Below are 19,123 nucleotides of genomic sequence, written 5' to 3'. Positions count from 1 at the left end.
ATCAGCAAATTGTACTACGGTAAGAAAACCGTGTGACCCGGTCGTTACTTGAGCCTCAACTCAAAAACAAAAAACAAAAAACTTGTCTTTTGCAAAGTTGCATTCATAAGCCCACGCACCCTATCTCTTAAAGTGACAATAACCTAAATCACCGTTCTAACAAAAAGCGTGTACAGTGTTCCCTTTTGCAAAATATCATGCTTACATCAACATGAATTAAATCAAATGATTATTAGCTGACTTTTAGCAATTACTGTTAAATAGGTGATTTCATTGAATAGGTTAATTATCTCAATTTATGTAAGCTAAGTACACAAATACAGACTGTGCTTATAAATTATCATCTTATTATGTAACTTGGCTCCCACAGGAATTTTTGTGCCATCTAGCACTTTGTCCTCAAGGTAGTTGAAGAGGCTTACTAAATATGACTGGTTGTTTGGTTTGGGGGGGGGGGTAAAGCTGAGTGTCATCAGCATAACAGTGTAAGGAAATGCCTATTTTTTGAATGATTTGGTTGAGGAGAAGCCACTGAGGATGCACAAGCCAGTGCATTCTTAGTGCCGGTCCAAAGCCCGGACAAATGGGGAGGGTTGCGTCAGGAAAGGCATCCGGCATAAAATCTTTGGCCCGGGTTATCAATGACCTCCACCGGTACTGTTAACCAGCAGGGTACCGGTGGAAACTATGCTACTGTTGGGCAAAGGAGAAGGAGAGGGGGAAGGCATGTCCAGAGGCAGCTAGAGAGGAGGAAAGGTAGGCATGTGGAGGTGAGAGTCGGAACTTTGAATGTTGGCACTGTGACTGGTAAAGTGAGAGACCTGGCTGATATGATGGAAAGAAGAAAGGTAGGCATACTGTGTGTGCAAGAGACCAGGTGGAATGGGAGTAAAGCCAGGAGTATCGGAGGTGGGTTCAAACTCTCCTACCATGGTGCGAATGGGAGGAGAAATGGGATAGGGGTAATTCTGAAGGAAGAGTATGTCAAGAGTGTGCTGGAGGTGAAGAGAGTATCAGACAGAGTGATGAGTATGAAGCTGGAAATCGAAGGTGTATTGCTGAATGTTATCAGCGCATATGCCCCGCAAGTTGGGTATGAGATGGACGAGAAAGAAGAATTCTGGAGTGAGTTGGATGATGTGGTGGAGACGGTACCCAAGGAGGAGAGAGTGGTGATTGGAGCGGACTTCAATGGAAATGTTGGTAAAGGGAACAGAGGTGATGGGAAGGTATGGAGTCAAGGAGAGAAATGTGAGAGGACAGATGGTGGGCGATTTTGCGAAAAGGATGGAAATGGCTGTGGAGAATACATATTTCAAGAAGAGGGAGGAACACAGGGTGTCGTACAAGAGTGGAGGAAAGTGCACACAGGTTGGCTATATCTTATGTAGAAGGCACGATCTAAAAGGGATTTGGAGACTGCAAGGTGATGACAGGGGAGAACGTAGCTAGGAAGCATCGGATGGTGGTCTGTAGGATGACTTTGGAGACCAAGAAGAGGAAGCGAGTGAAGACACAACCGAAGATCAAATGGTGGAAGTTGAAGAAGGAAGACTGTTGTGTGGAGTTCAGGCAGGAGTTAAGACAGGCACTGGGTGGTAGTGAAGAGTTGCCAGATGGCTGGGCAACCACTGCAGAAATAGTGAGGTAGACAGCTAGGAAGGTACATGATGTGTCATCAGGACAGAGGAAGGAAGACAAGAAGACTTGGTGGTGGAATGAGGAAGTACAGCAAAGTATACAGAGGAAAAGGTTGACAAAGAAGAAGTGGGATAGTCAGAGAGATGAAGAAAGTAGACAGGAGTACAAGGAGATGCAGCGTAAAGTGAAGAGAGAGGTGGCAAAGGAAAAGGCGTATGGTGAGTTGTATGACAGGTTAGACACTAAGGAAGGAGAAAAGGACTTGTACTGATTGGCTAGACAGAGGGACCGAGCTGCAAAGGATGTGCAGCAAGTTAGGGTGATCAATGATAGAGATGGAAATGTGCTGACAAGCGAGGAGAGTGTGCTGAGAGGGTGGAAGGAGTACTTTGAGGGGCTGATAAATGAAGAAAATGAGAGAGAAGGTTGAATGATGTAGGGATAGTGAATCTGGAAGTTCAGTGGATTAGCAAGGAGGAAATGAGGGCAGCTATGAAGAGGATGAAGAGTGGAAAGGCAGTTGGTCCTGAAGACATACCTGTGGAGGCATGGAGATGTTTAGGAGAGATGGCAGTGGGGTTTTTAATTAGATTGTTTAACACAATCATGGAAAGTGAGAGGATGCCTGAGGAGTGGAGAAGAAGCATACTGGTACTGATTTTCAAGAACAAGGGTGATGTGCAGAGCTGTGGCAACTAAAGAGGTATAAAGTTGATCAGCCACAGCATGAAGATTTGGGAAAGAGTAATAAAAGCTAGGTTAAAGGGGGGGTGATGATTAGCGAGCAGCAGTATGGTTTCATGCCATGAAAGAGCACCACAGATGCGATGTTTGCTTTGAGAATGTTGATTGAGAAGTATAGAGAAGGCCAGAAAGAGTTGCATTGTGTCTTTGTAGATTTAGAGAAAACATACGACAGGGTGCCGAGAGAGGAGTTGTGGTATTGTATGAGGAAGTTTGGAGTTGCAGAGAAGTATGTAGGAGTGGTGCAGGATATGTATGAGGGACGTGTGACAATGGTGAGGTGTGTGGTTTGAATGACAGATGGGTTCAATGTGGAGGTGGGATTACATCAAGGATCGGCTCTGAGCCCTTTCTTGTTTGCAATGGTGATGGACAGGTTGACGGACAAGATCAGGCAGGAGTCTCCATGGACGATGATATTCGCGGATGACAATGTGATCTGTAGCAAGAGTAGGGTGCAGGTTGAGGAGAGCCTAGAGAGGTTTGAGGTATGCACTGGAGAGAAGAGGAATGAAAGTCAGTAGGAGCAAGACGGAATACCTATGCGTGAATGAGAGGGAGGACAGTGGAATGGTCAGGATGCAAGGAGTGGAGGTGATGAAGGCATATGAGTTTAAATACTTGGGGTCAACTGTCCAAAGTAACGGGGGGTGCAGTAGAGAGGTGAAGAAGAGCGTGCAGGCAGGGTGGAGTGGGTGGAGAACAGTGTCGGGAGTGATTTGCGACAGAAGGGTACCAGCAAGAGTTAAAGGGAAGGTTTACAAGATGGTTGTGAGACCAGCTATGTTATATGGTTTGGAGACCGTGGCACTGACGAAAAGACAGGAGGCAGAGCTGGAGGTGGCAGAGTTGAAGATGCTAAGATTTTCACTGGGAGTAACGAAGACGGACAGGATTAGGAACGATTAGAGGGACCGCCCAGGCTGGACGGTTTGGAGACAAAGCAAGAGAGGCAAGATTGAGATGGCTTGGACATGTGTGGAGGAGAGATGCTGGGTATATTGGGAGAAGGATACTGAATATGGAGCTGCCAGGAAAGAGTTAAAGAGGAAGGCCAAAGAGGAGGTTTATGGATGTGGTGACAGAGGAAGACACAGGAGACGGGAAGAAATGGAAACGGATGAGCTGCTGTGGCGACCCCTAATGGGAGCAGCCGACAGTAGTAGTTACTGAATATAACCTTTGGATTATGAGTTTTTGGAAATTAGGTCAGAAAAGTATTTTGCTCTCACAGCCTGTTAGAGTCAATTTGCTGGTTTAGTGCCATATTTTATATTTCATTTATTTTGCTTGCATTTCTCTATTGTATGAAACTGGGTTCTTGATGGCAGTTCCCTTTATTGCCCAGCAGGTGGCTCTGCCTGTCAGAGCGGAAATGCATTACCTGCCTATATAATGTGTATGGTCCTGATGACATTCAGGTGTGTTTGTTACCGTCATGTCGTTTGTTGTGCACTTGTGAAGGTAGTACCGTTTGCTTTAGATCTTTCATGCGGTTATGCATCGGATATTTTTGTGGCGTAAATAAATACACTTGTGGAGTATTATTGCAATGGATCTTGTGGAATTTCAATCATTGATCTGACAAGTGGCCTACTTCAACACGGACACGTCAATTAGTAAGTTCTAGCCGGTTTCAGCCTCCTCATGGATTGTAGGTTTATTGTTTTTTGTCCCAAGTAATTCAAGCCATTATACAGCCTTAACTGCTTATTGATATTTGTGAAGATTGTTTCTCAAAAAAAAGTCTTCTCAACGAATTTTTTTTTTCTCAAAACGAAATTTGAAACTTATCAAGTTTCTACTTTTGTTCAGATATCCTGCACTCACTCACTCAGGGATTTGGTGGTGTCATTAAGCCAAGGCAGACCTTTAGGCTTGGGCTTTTTCAATTTAAGGGTATTCAGAGTAGAAAAGCAGGTGGTATTAAATAAGGAGCTGAGTTCCTCAGCACTGTGCGGGGGGGGGTGCTCAATAGTGCAGGTATTGGGATTTTCTAAGAGAGCCTCAGAGAACGTATTGGCAGTCAAACAGTTAATGTAGCGAGAGAAACATACAGGGATATAAGATTTATTAGAAGAGGGGCAGATACATCAGATATGACAGCACTATGATTTGACAGAGAGGCATCAATTTTTCCACATTGCAGATTGGAAAACCAAACAATAAGACTAGGTTGAGTATATGCTCTAGCTTTTGAGTGGGACCAGTGATAAGTAGAGCAATATTAAAAGACTCCGTTGGATGTGTAAAATCACTTATAAGAGGCTTAGTGGGACAGCAAACATGAATATCAAAAATCAAAAAGACATGCATGTTAGGGTTAATACTCCTCTCTATGCCCTTGAGTGAGGCATGGCAAGACAAACTGGAGTTGGTCTCCGGGCGCTGCATGGCGGCTGCCCACTGCTCCTAATTATACAGCTAGGATGGTTTAAATTCAGAGTGTAATTTCCCTACGGGGATTGTTAAAGTATATATCAAAATAAAATGTAAAAAAAATCAAATATTAAAATCACCAAGAATTAGAACTCAATCAAAATTGGGCATAGTGTTTGAAAGGAAGTCCACAAATTGAGTGATAATGTCTTTATTTATGTATTTTTGGTGGATGCTACACAAGGGCAAGTAAGAGGGGATTGGCGAGGTCCACTTTAATTAATTGCTCCTCGAAGCTGAGGAAATATTCAAAGTTCAGTAGGCGGCAATTAAAATGCCCCTGGAGGCGTTGTAGTTCACCTATGAAGGGAACAATTAACTTCGTGGGAGCACAGCTGAGATGATTCATTTGGGCAAAAGACAAATCGGTAGAGCAGTAGGAACATTTTGATTGTGGTTCAATTTTCGGTCATTGTGTTACCTCTGATGGTGTACTGATAAGACCGTTTTGAAAACGGTGAAACCTCTGGGTGCGCAGTGGTTGATGGTGCTAACAAAATGTCTTCAAAGGATTTCCCATTTGTCATTATTTTGTCACAATTATACCCCTCATTTATTTCGATCAGAGCCTGAAGCAGCGGCTCGGGAAGAGTAATATCCAGGCAAGGTTGGGAAGACCCATTGGATCCCTGATGCGTGGAGGTGCTACTGGAGGCAGAGGAGGGATGCGTGGCATGGCCAGAGGTGGTCTTCGAGGACGTGTTCGAGGAGGAGCAATTAGGGGAGCTCTGTCAGTCAGAGGTAAGTCTCTAAAATGTATGATGAATGTTAAAGTTTTGATTAGATGAGATAATTTTATTTATTCCCTAGAGAAATTTAGCTGATGTGAAGTTACAAGCCTAAGAGTACACAAAAATATCTACACATTTCAAAGAATTGGTAGAAGAGCATCAGTTTCATTTTTCAGGATATATTTAAAACATTCTTTTTGCCATCCACAACCATTAATAGATCACAACCTGCTAGAAATCCGGCTCAGTAACTTTTGTATACTTTGAAACTTTCATCTTCGTATTGCTGCTACATGGCAGTATGGACAGGGATTGTATTAACCAACTAGAACAAACACAAACTCTCAAGTAGTAAAGAGGGGATGTATGGCCAAAGTAGAAATCACAAATTTGCCAAAAGTGAACTTTTTATTGAGTGTAAAGTCAAAATTCCTATGGGCTTATCAAGGAGATTATACTCTGCCCTGGAGTACAGCACCACATTTTATTTTACAATGCTATAATAAATGTGCAATCCATTAATCTTTCGATATAAGAGAAGAAAATATCAACTCCATCGATTGAGAGGTAAACAGGCTAAGTAACAGTGTGGCAATGTTCTTGCCAACTAAGAGTACATAATAATAATAATGATAATAATAATGATAATAATAATAAACATGGCTTTCCACAAGGAGATGGAGTAGCCAGCTCGGGGGTCCAGGAGAATGCTCCCCTGGAGAAACATTTTGATCGTAAAAGCCCAAATTTGTTGGCTTCTGCCACATTCTAATACCACTATGCCACTATTCTACATATACACTATTCTACATTATAAACTGTAAAATTACAGTGAGAGGTTGAGGCATAGCCTAAATTTTCCTCATGTGACATAGGTCTGTTACTTGGACAGCATTGTGTGTTTGAGTGTTTGTTTGCAGTGCGTTTTAGAGATGGCTCTGCTGTAAAAAGCATAATGTAAATAAAGATAATTCATTCGCTCATTCATTTAGCTCATAAACGACTGTTTGGCGTATATGGAAAATGCAGCGCTTTCAGTGGACATTAATACTTACTGCGTAGTTGTCAAGTTGCTGCCACCGGTGTTTTCTGAATTCGCCCGTCTAATAAGGATGTCCCCTGTGTCTGCAATCCTTGCAATTCTTGTGTGTTTTGTCATCAGTTATTTTGCTTATATTTCTCCAACACTGAAGATGACTCTCCTGTCTATTCAGCAGGACTCAACATCTCACCTGAGCATGCACACACAAACACACACATTCATATAGAGCACGTGGGGGGCGGGAGTGATACGGACAGATTAAGTTTAAACATTTATTTGGGAAGGGACAGTGTACATTAATCAATATTCGAAACAAATGTAAATGTACTTGAGTTAGCTATTCGGATGGCTTCCATCAGCAGTCTGCCTGATGTTGTTTGGCATAGATAGGCATATTTCTCTATCATCATGCTCGCATTGTTTTGAAGTGGAGGCTAATGGTTGTAAATGTTATACGCGTAAAAAATCGCAACTTGTTAATCAAGACAATTTCATTTGAATCAAAAATTAATATCTTAAAGAAGCTCGCTGGTCTTAAATGAATAGTTGGCTGTTTGGCCGGCAGCTGGCGCATATAGAAAGCTTTGTAAACAGCCTTGAGAACAAGTTTGCGGGAATTTTGGTTTGTTTTTAGGGCTCAACTGCTTTAACTGAAACATATAGAAATATCTAAATTAGAAAACTATGTGAATTAAACATTTAATATCTACCCTACTGCTAATTATATTTTCCTTGTATAACTTGAAATGAGGAACACTAACCTAACTGAAGTAACTGACAGATTTGACCACTTTCTCTGTGAAAAGTCAGTTTTAATCAGTGGTCAAAGTCAAATCATGGACCCAAAAGCTGGATTTTAATAAAATAAAAAAAATAGCCTAATTGTATGCTGAATTCACCAAAGATGCATATAAGAAAAAAGGACATACATACATATTTAGCCTTGCTATGCACCAGATCGACGGGGAAAGGCAATTGGCATCAGAAAGCCATCGGCATTGCATGTACATCAACAGTATGATCGCAGCCAAGGGTGTTAACTCTACTCTTAAATGAGTATCTAGGTCCATATACATAGATTTGTAATTTTCAATCAGTAAGGGTAGATATTATGGTGTGTACACAGCAGTGATTTATTTACTATTTCATGTCACCCTGGTGAAGTGTCTCACTCCACTCGACTCACGATAGCTCACAGTGGACTGAACAAAAAGTTGCCTTCCCATGTGAAATCAGTTAACATTAATTGATCAATCAAATTCAACTCCAAGATTATAGAAGGTCAAATCAAAAATCATAAGTACATGATTTTTTTTTCATTGAAAAATATTAGCATTATCCAGGGAAAGCTATAGGTTTGTTTTTCTACGCTTTGGTCTTTGACAGGTAAACGGCTTTCTGCAGGCATGGGCCATTTGCGTGGCCGAGGGGCTGTTGGGCGTGCCACACTGCGTAGGGGAATGCGCCAGAGAGGAGGAGTTGCTAACCGTGGCAGTGCCCCACCTAGAGGAGCAGGACGAGGGCTTGGAGCAAGGGGTGAGTGCACATTGTTTTTAACAGAGTAGAGCCTTGGAGATTTTACAAAAATCATTTTCACAAAACCTCAGCCGCCACAGCAGTTTCTATTCTGTTGTCTAAATTTTGATTATTTTTCTTTTGGCAAATAGGGCATTTTACCATTGAATATTGTGCTATTTTATTTTGCTATTTTTGCAGTATTCCCTAGTGCTTAAAATTCCCATGTCCTGCAAAGACTATAAACGTACACCAAATGTCTAAATTCCTTTAATACATAAGAAGATATTTTGCGCAATTTACAGTTGAAGTCAACAGTTGAAGTTTACACACAGGACATGTATGTCATCTCAGTCTTGAGTTTTCAGTGATTTCTACATCTGTTTTTCTGTGACCGAATGATTGGAGCATATACTCGTCACAATTCAATTCAATTTATTGTCATTAAAAACAATGTGCAGGCACATGTGTAAAAATGGAATGAGGGCTGTGGCTTTGCCAAACAGTGCAAGACAGACATAGACAAACAGAAAACATAGTATAAGATATATACAGATGAAGACTAAAAGCTAAACATAAAGTAATAAAAAAGAGCATGAGTATAAACATATTTACAGACATTCAGTGGATAGCCAGATTCAGGTGGGTAAAAGCTTGGGGAAAGAAGCTGTTTTGAGCCTGGTAGTGCAGGCTCTGAGGCTCCTGTAGCACCTCCCAGAGCGCAGGGGGGAGAACAGTCCATGGTTGGGGTGGGTGGGATCTCTGCTGACGCTGAGACCCCTTCAAAGACAGCGTTTGTGATAAATGTCTTTTATGGCTGGGAGTTGCGTACTGTTGATATGCTGGGCTGCCTTGACGACCCGCTGCAGAGCTTTCTGGTCTACTGATATGCAGTTGCCGTACCACACTGAGATGCAGCTGGTCAAGATGCTCTTTATGGTGCTGTGGTAGAAGTTGGTGAGAATTTTGGGGGATAGACGGGCGCTCCTCAGCCTCTTCAGGAAATGCAGGCATTGTTCGGCCTTTTTCACAAGGGCCTGGGTGTTTGATGTCCAGGAGAGGTCCTTGCTGATGTGGACTCCAAGGAATTTGAAGCTAGAGACACGCTCCACTTCCATCCCATTGATGTGTATGGGGGAGTGGCTGCAGCTTCCAGACCTCCTGAAGTCCACAATCGGCTCCTTCATCTTTTGCACATTGAGGACAAGCTTGTCGGTGGGGCACCGTGATGTGAGGTGCTGAATGTCGTCCCTGTAGGCCATCTCATCATTTTTGGTGATACGGCCTACAACTGTGGTGTCATCCGCAAATGTAACTATTATATTTGAAGGGTTAGTTGCAGGGGTGGAAATTAACTTTTTTGTCCACCTGCCACTGTGGCTGGTGGATTCCAAAATCTACCAGCCACTTAATTTTTTTACCAGCCACTTTCTTGTTTTAACCGGCAGTGTGTAACTGCATGTGAAAAATAATAAAACAAGATCTACAATATTCAAGCAATAGGCTATTTTAAATATTTAAACTCTTAAAATACTATTTTCAAAATCTAGTTTACTCTTCTATGGTTTTCAAAATTGTGTACACTACCTTTAATACATTTAACATATTTGTCAAAAAATAACCAGTGTATCAGTGCCACCAAAATTCCCTTTATCATTACATAAACCAAGACTGTAACAAGTAGAAGGAATTGCGTCAGTATGGGTCCAATTAAATTGTTTCCAATAAGTAAAGTTACATTTCCTCTACACCTAATTGAATAGTATCCATCAAAGATCATCATACACAAGTCTCTATTCCTCAGATTTCATTATTTTGCACCTTTTCTACTACTGTATATCCCCCTGTTCAATATGCACCTTATTACAACAGTGATGTGAAAGAGAAATGCAAAATTGGAAAGCTATTATAGCTTTACACAGTAAAGAAATGTCTCAATAAAACTAATTATGTGAATTAGGAACTCTTTTATACATTTTTACCAAGGCCCTCTACAGAATCTGAATTAAATTTACATACTTTACAGAGGGCAAGCTAAACACAAAGGCTGTATGTTTGTGCGTGTGTTTTACTACTTTTTTAACTACTCGTCAGAATCACATTCTGAAGTTTCAGTGTCGCATTTCTGAGCATTCCCCTTCTCCTCCATGAATTCTGACGTCCTAGGCCGGATGCTAGCCTGATGCCAGAGCTGGACGGCTGGGGTGGGGTCAAAATCCTCAATAGAGGGAGTGGAGAGCTGGACGGTCAGCAGGTCACACAGGCTTCTCGATGTAAGGCGGGACCTCCAGTCACTCTTCACCAACTTCATTTGATTGAAGCCTCTTTCACAGTCTGCTGTAGAGGCTGGTAGGGTGAGAATGAGGTCAACCAGGCTGAGGATGTCAGGGCACTGGTGTTGCAAAAACCTGTTGATCTCCGTCCAGGTCTTCATATGGAGACTCTTTCCCTCATGCAGTCTGGTCTTGAGGATAGTCCACTGGTCTGCAATGAGTTCAATATTACCTCCCAAGGCTGTCAGGATGCTCTGGAAGTGTCTGGTTAGTTCCTCCACTTCTGATTCACCAAATTCTGAAAAGAGACAGACAAAATGAAGGAAAAAATTTCAGTTATATGCTTTCAAGAATTAGTAGATTAATAAAATGTTATTGTCTGAATCGAAACAACATACCTTTGCAGTGATCTGTATCAGGCAAACTGTTAAGATTCACCAACTTCGTAGCTTGGAGAATCCCCGAGCTCATGTCACTGAATCGACTTTGCAGACTCTGGCAGAGTTGGTCAAGCAGCTTGAACTTGGCCTTCATAACACGGTTTAGGGTGTTGTCAACATCCTTGTGCTAGTCCACACAGGCTTTCAGCTTGGGGCCAGGTCTGTGGTACATTAGTAAGTTTATTCAAGACATGCCGGTAAACAGCCATGCACAACTTTTCAGTTCTATCTCAGTCACTCACCTGGTTTTGTATTTTGAGAGCATTGTCTGGGTGGTTCTCAGGCAGCTATGTACTTCAGCGACTGTGACAGCTGAGGTTTGAAGAGTCTGAGGGAGGCTGCTGAGGTGGGTCAGACAGTCATGCATGAAGTTGCAGAACATGAAAACTGCTGGATCCCGGCAGGTTTGGAAGTTGTGGCGTGCTTTGCTCCTCTGCACTGGATTCACCCCTTCAGCATCTGGTGACTGAATCTTTATACAAAATCAGTCAAACAAGAAAATTGTTTAGTTCAATGGCCACTTTGAAAAATGAGTTAGTTCAATTAATTATATTACACAGAACCTAATTCATTACAGTCAACTGATCTAACCTTTTACCATTCAACTAGTAATATACACTGTTATTTATCCTACCTGTTCTAGGTGCTGGGTAAGTCCCTGGTAGCCTCTCAAAAAATGGTCAATGGCCCTGAGGAGGTGAGAAACCCACCTGGTGCCTCCAACCCTAGTTGGTACAATGGGCATCTGCCCCATCATTTTGAAGCTGTGCTTTATAGGTCTGCCCTATTGAGAGGGCTTTTACGGTAGAACGTATGCAGCCCTGACAGCATATCTTCCAAGTTGTTTTGCCATTGATGGCATCCTTGAAAGCTAGCTCCAGGCGGTGAGCCATACAATGAATGCCCAGGACATGCATATTATTTCCTCTCAGCCTGCTCACTACGCCTTTACGCGCCCCTGTCATCACGGCTGCACCATTGGTCGCACACGCCACCAGCTTGGCCTGCCAATCCTCTTCTCCGCAGACCTCCCTCATCATGTTATGTATTGCCTGGGCGATGCTCTCACTGTCTGCTTCCTCCACATCCTGTATCCCTACGAAGTGGACCTCCACCTTGCCTTGGTTGCACAGGCGCACATAGAGTATCTCCTGTTCCATCACAGCGGTGTCAGTAGACCCGTCAGACATGATGCCGCTATCTTTGACTGCAGGGTCTTCCTCTCAACTTCAGCTATATGCTTAATAAACACCTTGGCTTGCTTCCGATTCACGTATGTGCTCCCTGTGCTTATTCCCTTTTTCTCATCTAATCTAGAAAATAATAATGAAAAAATAATGAAAGTAAAGTGACGCTAGAAGTCAATGGATAGCCATCCTTACCTGTATGCTATCTACACGTAACGTTAGCTAACGTTAACTAGATAATGACTTTATATGACGGCTATATTCTGACCTTAATTCAACACCTAATCTAACGTAACAGTTAAATAGGTTAAAAAAATGACGACTTACTTTCTAACTACACATAGCTAGCTAATTACATTACATGACAGCTATATTCTGACCTTAATTCAACGCTTAATCTAATGTTAGTAAATGACGATTTACTTGCTAACTACACGTAACGTTAGCTAGCTAATGACATTACATGACAGCTATATTCTGACCTTAATTCAACACTTAATCTAACGTTAGTGAATAGATTTTTTTTAAATTACGATTTACTTGCATTGCCACACGTAATCTGTAAATGGCCTTCCTTTTTTCACGATTGCGTGGGCATTTCTAAACAGTAGGCTCATCTTCTCCAACTGGGCCGTCTTCAGGCTGTTTAGTGCCTTCATGGCAGCGGTATCCTGTGGGGTCGATTTTCCCTGTACTATCTTTATTACATGGATGTGGCATTTGGATGATTCATGGTCTTTTATGGCTTCCAATTTTAGGTTTTTAGTCCCAATAATGAAACTGTTAGCTTTCTTGTTGGCATCCGAAGCGTGTTGACGACATACCGAACAGAACATTGTCTGGCTTGTCTCCTCATAAACTAACCAATCACGGGACTCTCTGTCTGCCTTGTCAGTTATTCCCCACTTCTCGTTAAAAAAACGTTTTCGTTTCGTCTTCGCCTCTTTAACCTGTGTCTCCTCCTGGGATGTTTTCTCTGCAGACCTCTTAACCCCTGCGATGTAACGCCACATTGTGTTTTCTGGCTCTCTCCTCGTCCTCGAAAGTGTCTGTGTGAATTAGCAGACTCGCAAGACAAGCGTCCCTATACTCTGCCTCTGATTGGCTAACCAACGATGGCAACAAGTGCTAGCCAATCAGAGGAAGAGTAGGGCGGGTCATAGGGGGGAAAATAAGGCAGATTCGCGATTCAGTATGTCACAAATTGCTACTTTTCTTTACCCGCCACCGTGGCTGGTAGGTTGAGCAAATTCACCCGCCAATCCACCTGCATTTGCCATGTAGCGGGTGCTAATTTCCATCCCTGGTGAGTTGGCAGGCACTCGTGGGTAAAGAGGGAGAAAAGCAGTTGGCTCAGAACAAAGGCTTGAGAGGCATCTGTGCTGAGGGTCAGGGTGGAGGAGGGGTGGTCAACTAACCTAACAGACTGGGGTCTGTTGGTCTGGAAGTCCAGGGTCCAGTTACAGAGGGAGGGATTGAGGGTAAGGGAGAGGAGTTTGGTGGTTAGTTTGGCGGAGATGATAGTGTTGACAGCAGAGCTGTAATCTATGAACAGCATCCGGATGTATGTGTTGTTAAATTCAAGATGGGTCAGAGCAAAGTGCAGGGCAGTGGCAATGGCATCCTCCGTAGACCTTTTGGGATGGTAGCGAACTGATGTGGATCGAATGTGGGGGGAGTAGTGTTTTTGATGTGAGCCAGAACCAGTCTCTCAAAACACTTCATGGCAATGGGGTGATTGCTATGGGTCGGTAGTCATTCAGACATGTGGGTGTTGATTTCTTGGGGACAGGAATGATAGAGGTGGTCTTGAAGCATGCGGGACTATGGATTGGGACAGTGAAAAGTTAAATGTAGTTGTGAAGACCTCAGCCAGCTGGTTGGAGCATTCCCAGAGGACCCGACCCGGTGTGCCATCCGGTCCGGCAGCCTTCTTTGTGTTCCCTCTGTGCAGTGATTGTCTGACCTCTGCGATCGATAAGAGTGAGCACCTGGTTTTCTGGATGGTTTGGGATTTTTGTGGCTGGGTCAGTATTGTCCTTGTCGAAGTGGGCGTAGAAATTATTTAACTCGTCTGGCAGGGAGGCATCATGGACAGCGGGACCGCTATTGGAGCTTTTGTAGTCTGTGATAAACTGAATGTCTTCCCACATTCGCCGGGATCGGAGTTATTGTGAAAGTGGTCCTCTATTCATTCAATGCTGCATCCCGGGCTTTCAGCAACTGCTGGACCTCACTGGTCATCCTAGGTTTTTGGTTTGGAAAGGTTGTGGATTGATTTTTTTTTTTTTGTGACACTCAGTGCAAAAGTTGATGTAGGATAGCACGGCAAATGTCTGTTCATTAATGTCTATATGGGAGCCATGGGTAGATGAATGTGCAAAACTACTCCAGTCTGTGTTGTCAAAACAGTCCTGGAATTCAGAGACTGCTCCTTCTGGCCAGACAGTGATTGTCTTTACTGCTGGATTGATCGGTTTTATGAGGGGTTTGTAGGCTAGAGCCAAGAACAGGCAGAGGTGGTCAGACTGCACCAGGTGGGGGCAGGGAGTTGCTTTGTATGAGTCCTTCATATTATTATAAAGATGACCCAGGGTGTTTTCTCCCCTACTGGGGCAGGAGACATGTTGATGGAATTTGGGTAATACAGCCCTGAGGTTATTTTGATTAAAATCACCACCTATCATAAAGGCATTGTCCAGGTGTTTGGTCTGTTGTCTGCTGATGGCACATTGTAGCTGCTTAAGTGCTACCTTAGCGTTAGCATGTGGGAGGATGTACACAGCGGTGATGGTAATGGCCGTTAGCTCCCTAGGCAGGTAAAAAGGCCTGCAGTGAATCATAAGGAGCTCGAGATCAGCAGAACAATGCCTTTCAACGACCTTTATATTATTGCACCAAGAGTTATTGACATAAATAGTCAAATCTCCTCCGCGGATCTTGTCGGAGTCCTCTGTCCTGTCGGCATTGAAGGCTGTGCTCGACAGCCGAGTTGGCTATGTTGCTGTTGAGCCAAGTCTCCGTAAACATCAGCAGACAGCAGTTCTCCAGCCTTTTCTGAGAGGATAGCCTGAGTCTTATCTCGTCCATTTTGTTAGCTAATGATCGGACATTAGCCATGAAGATGTTGGGGAGGGAAACTTTGAAGGGAGTGTGAGTTAGCTTAGAATGTTGCCCGCCCCGCTTCCCCCTGTTCTGTTTTTGTTGCCGACAGGGGAAACACTCCACCATCATCTCCATCCCCAAGAAGAGCAGCCCCAAGGTTCTGAATGACCTCAGACCTATAGCCCTCAACTCACTCATCAGGAAAGCCTTTGAAAGGATCGTGAAAACCCATATCATCAAATGCCATAGCTGCACAGATGTGCCCTCAGTTTGCATATTGCGCCAAGAGTGGTCGACGATGCCAAACTTTTCATACTGAACACTTTCCGTAAAAAACTTGTACTACTATTGCTACTTTCGGCTGTTCTCGTTAGGGGTCGCCACAGTGGATCATCCGTTTCCATCTCTTCCTGTCCTCTGCATCTTTCTCAGTCACACCAGCCACCTGCATGTCCTCCCTCACCACATCCATAAACCTCCTCTTTGGCCTTCCTATTTTCCTCTTCCCTGGCAGCTCCATATTCAGCATCCTTCTCCCAATATACCCAGCATCTCTCCTCCACACGTGTCCAAACCATCTCAATCTTGCCTCTCCTGCTTTGTCTCCAAACTGTCCAACCTGAGCTGGCCCTCAAATATAATCGTTCTTAATCCTGTCCTTCTTCGTCACTCCCAACAAAAACCTTAGCATCTTAACTCTGCCACCTCCAGCGCCGCGTCCTGTCTTTTCATCAGTGCCACTCTCTCCAAACCATATAACAAAGCTGGTCTCACTTTCATCTTCTAAACCTTCCCTTAAACTCTTGCTGGTACCCTTCTGTCGCAAATCACTCCCGACACTCTTTTCCACCCACTCCACCCTGCCTTAACTCTCTTCTTCACCTCTCTTCTGCACTCCCTGTTACTTTGAACAGTTGAGCCCAAGTATTAAAACTTGTACGCCTCCGTCACCTCTACTCCTTGCATCCTCACCATTCCACTGTCCTCCCTCTCATTCACTTATATGTATTCCGTCTTGCTCCTACTGACTTTCATTCCTCGTTGCTCCAGTGCACACCTCCACCTCTCCAGGCTCTCCTCAACCTGCTCCCTACTCTCGCTACAGATCACAATGTCATCCATGAACATCATAGTCCACAGAGATTCCTTCCTGATCTTGTCCACCAACCTGTCCATTACTGTTGCGAAAAAGAAAGGGCTCAGAGTCGATCCTTCATGTATTCCCATCTTGGACACCTAGAGGGCCCAAATACATCAGCCCGGCTCCTGTTCGTGGACTTCTTGTCTGCCTTCAAAACCCTACAACCCTGTTTGTGGGGTGTTGAAGGCAGACACAAGCGGTCCTCCCATTCAAGGATTTGCACTCATCTGTCTTTCAAGGATGAGGATGTGCACATCCTTGATAGGGAGGAATGCTGGTTTGAACGGGGAGTGAACGAGGCCATCTGTGAAGAGGGAACGACCATCCCTGAACTGGGGGGCGGGGCTAAGATTACATCTGTCACCATTTTACAATGCTGTGATTGCAAACTTTCCCCAATCCTCTGTGAATAGTGCACATGGCCATTCTAACTCTAGTTAATGCTCATAGAAATTTGCATATGAAACATCGTTTTTGGTCATTATGTGTATATTAATTATGGTTATATGTATTGTTTATAAGGGGTGGGGATACCTGCAGTCAGTTTAGACTGAAAAGGTCACTTAGATGAGTGATGAAACGTTTTTGTCAATAAAGGTTGTCCAGATGAACTGATTCAACTTTCTTTCTTTGGTAGACAGTGTTATCGACAACTTAAAAATATAAGGTTGGCTTGGGTTGATGTGAAAGGTGTGGATAGGAAACCACCAGCTAGACTAGATTTCAGACTTAACTGCGCTCCACAGTTGGCATGGCTCAGGAGGTAGAGCGGGTCATCTGGTAATTGGAAGGTTCCTGGCTCGATCCCCGGCTCCTCCAGAGAGTGTGTCGAAGTGTCCTTGAGCAAGACACTGAACGCCTAACTTCTCCTGATGAGCAGGTTGGCACCTTGCATGGCAGCCTCCGCCATCAGTGTGTGAATGTGTGTGTGAGTGGATGAATGTGAGGCATCCACTGGAAAGCACTTTGAGTGGTCAGTAGACTAGAAAGGTGCTATATAAATGCAGTTCATTTACCATTTCACTAATTGGCATTACTAAAATATCTCACAAACAAACCTAATGTGAGACAGGCTGTTACCCTCTCATAATGGCCTACAACTATGATCTGTAAGTCTTTTGTATAACTGTGTCCTATCTTGTCTTTGTCTTCCACTGTCCAATCCAGGCTGAAAAAGAACAATTATTTATGTAGATTTATTCAAATTAACAGAATATTATATTCAAACTATGTACTTCTGAGTCTAGTAAACATGGGGTCATCTTGACATCTTGACAAATTAGCCTTTATTAAATTGCAGTCATGAAAACTTGGTAGTAAACAAGCTGACGTAATGAATACTGGCAAGATGAAGTGAACAACATTTACACACAAAAACCGTCAACAGTTGATTTCAAACTTAACGTACAATTTTGGGAGCACTTCCCTGAGCAACTAATGTACGACGAAATTACATCTGGAATCGATGGTCTTCAAGTGAAACAATCACCATTTTCAACGTTGGCTCTGTAGCGGCCATAGTACTGAGTGGTCTTCTGTGTGTTTCTGAAACGCTGCTGAACTTGTCTGCTGGTAATGTCGCTGACAACCTATGAAAGTGAAAGCTTGCTTCCTGGTTTACCAATATGATGCATTGCATTGTTGGCAGTCTCCTATTCGAAAAACCATACTACCTAGCATGGTTTATTCACATTTTGTGGTACAATGCAGTCTTTTGTCAAACCCTCCATGTGCTTGACAAGACAGAGGTGTTGAGATTAGCACTGTGTACTCAAGAGAAAAAGAGGTCGCCAAACTACTGCAACTGGTCTAAACTTCAGGAAACTCATGAGGAAACATAAAAAGTATGTTCAGATCACCGCAATATTCACAATGTTGCCTACTTTATATATATATATATATATATATATATATATATATATATATAGCCAACAAAATCATTGTGAATATATCTTAAGTGTTTATCCCTAGCAGCATTTTAACAAAAGGTTTCACATCAAACTCTTAATTTAAACTATGACGAGACATGGTATTTAGACTCCAATAGAGTTCACATTCTAAAAGTCTTCTATTATGATCCTCACCTGTAGGAGGTTTATCCACCCTCTCATTGCCAGCTTAACTAAATACAATGATATGTCTGCCTATATAGATAAACTGGAAGAACCCCGCTACAATGTAGCGGTTTGGTTATTCACCCGTCTAAATCTCCTCCCTCCTCTTCATCCTGCCAGCTAACCGCCTTCCCCCTGCCCCTAAACCCCCCCTCACTCCAACTCCCTCCCCCCAAATGCTCAGAATCATCTGAAATGCCGAGAAAAGTGGTTTTAGCCATTTTTAGAAAATGCATATTTTGCATAAATATGCATAATTATTATAATTATATTTTAATTTTCTGCTATTTTTCTGGTCCTCTCTGGAACAATACCTACCACCTCCAAAAAAAATTAGGATCATAAGTGCATTTTTGCAAAAATGCATATATTTTGCATAATGCCAAAACATTTCTAAGTCCCAGAAAATTTTTTTTTATATATAGGTGAAAAAATCAAAGATGCTCAGAATCATCTGAAAGGCCGAGAAAAGTAGTTTTTAGCCATTTTTAGAAAAATGCATATTTTGCATAATTATGCATAATTTTAATGTTCTGGGATTTTTCCCTTACTCTCTGAGACAATACCTACCACCTCCAAAAAGAATTGGGATCATAAGTGCTTTAGTTTTCGGTCCTGCTATCTACACTAACACCACACACACACATTCCGAAAATATATGAGTAGATACACTGATGATATGTCAGCCTGCATAGATAAATACACTGATGATGTGTCTGCCAATTGTCACAGCCCGGCTCATAGGCTGCGA

The 19,123-nt window shown here is 42.9% G+C and overlaps 1 protein-coding gene across 2 annotated transcripts in view; it reads left to right on the top strand.

Moving 5' to 3' along the window:
• The window catches only part of chtopa (chromatin target of PRMT1a), a 60,707-nt gene that overhangs the window by 19,782 nt on the left and 21,802 nt on the right, over nt 1-19,123 (top strand). The window contains exons 4-5 of one of the 2 annotated variants that reach the window (XM_056298326.1): nt 5,391-5,565; nt 8,002-8,133. In XM_056298326.1, the coding sequence (XP_056154301.1) occupies nt 5,391-5,565; nt 8,002-8,133 (307 nt within the window). Of the gene's footprint in view, nt 1-5,390; nt 5,566-7,983; nt 8,134-19,123 lie in introns of both variants that reach the window. The other variant, XM_056298325.1, reaches the window with a different exon arrangement.

Source organism: Lampris incognitus, chromosome 18 (genome assembly GCF_029633865.1).
Source record: "Lampris incognitus isolate fLamInc1 chromosome 18, fLamInc1.hap2, whole genome shotgun sequence".
In the NCBI taxonomy this organism is placed as follows: Eukaryota; Metazoa; Chordata; class Actinopteri; order Lampriformes; family Lampridae; genus Lampris; species Lampris incognitus.
This window is presented reverse-complemented; position numbering and strand designations above follow the sequence as displayed.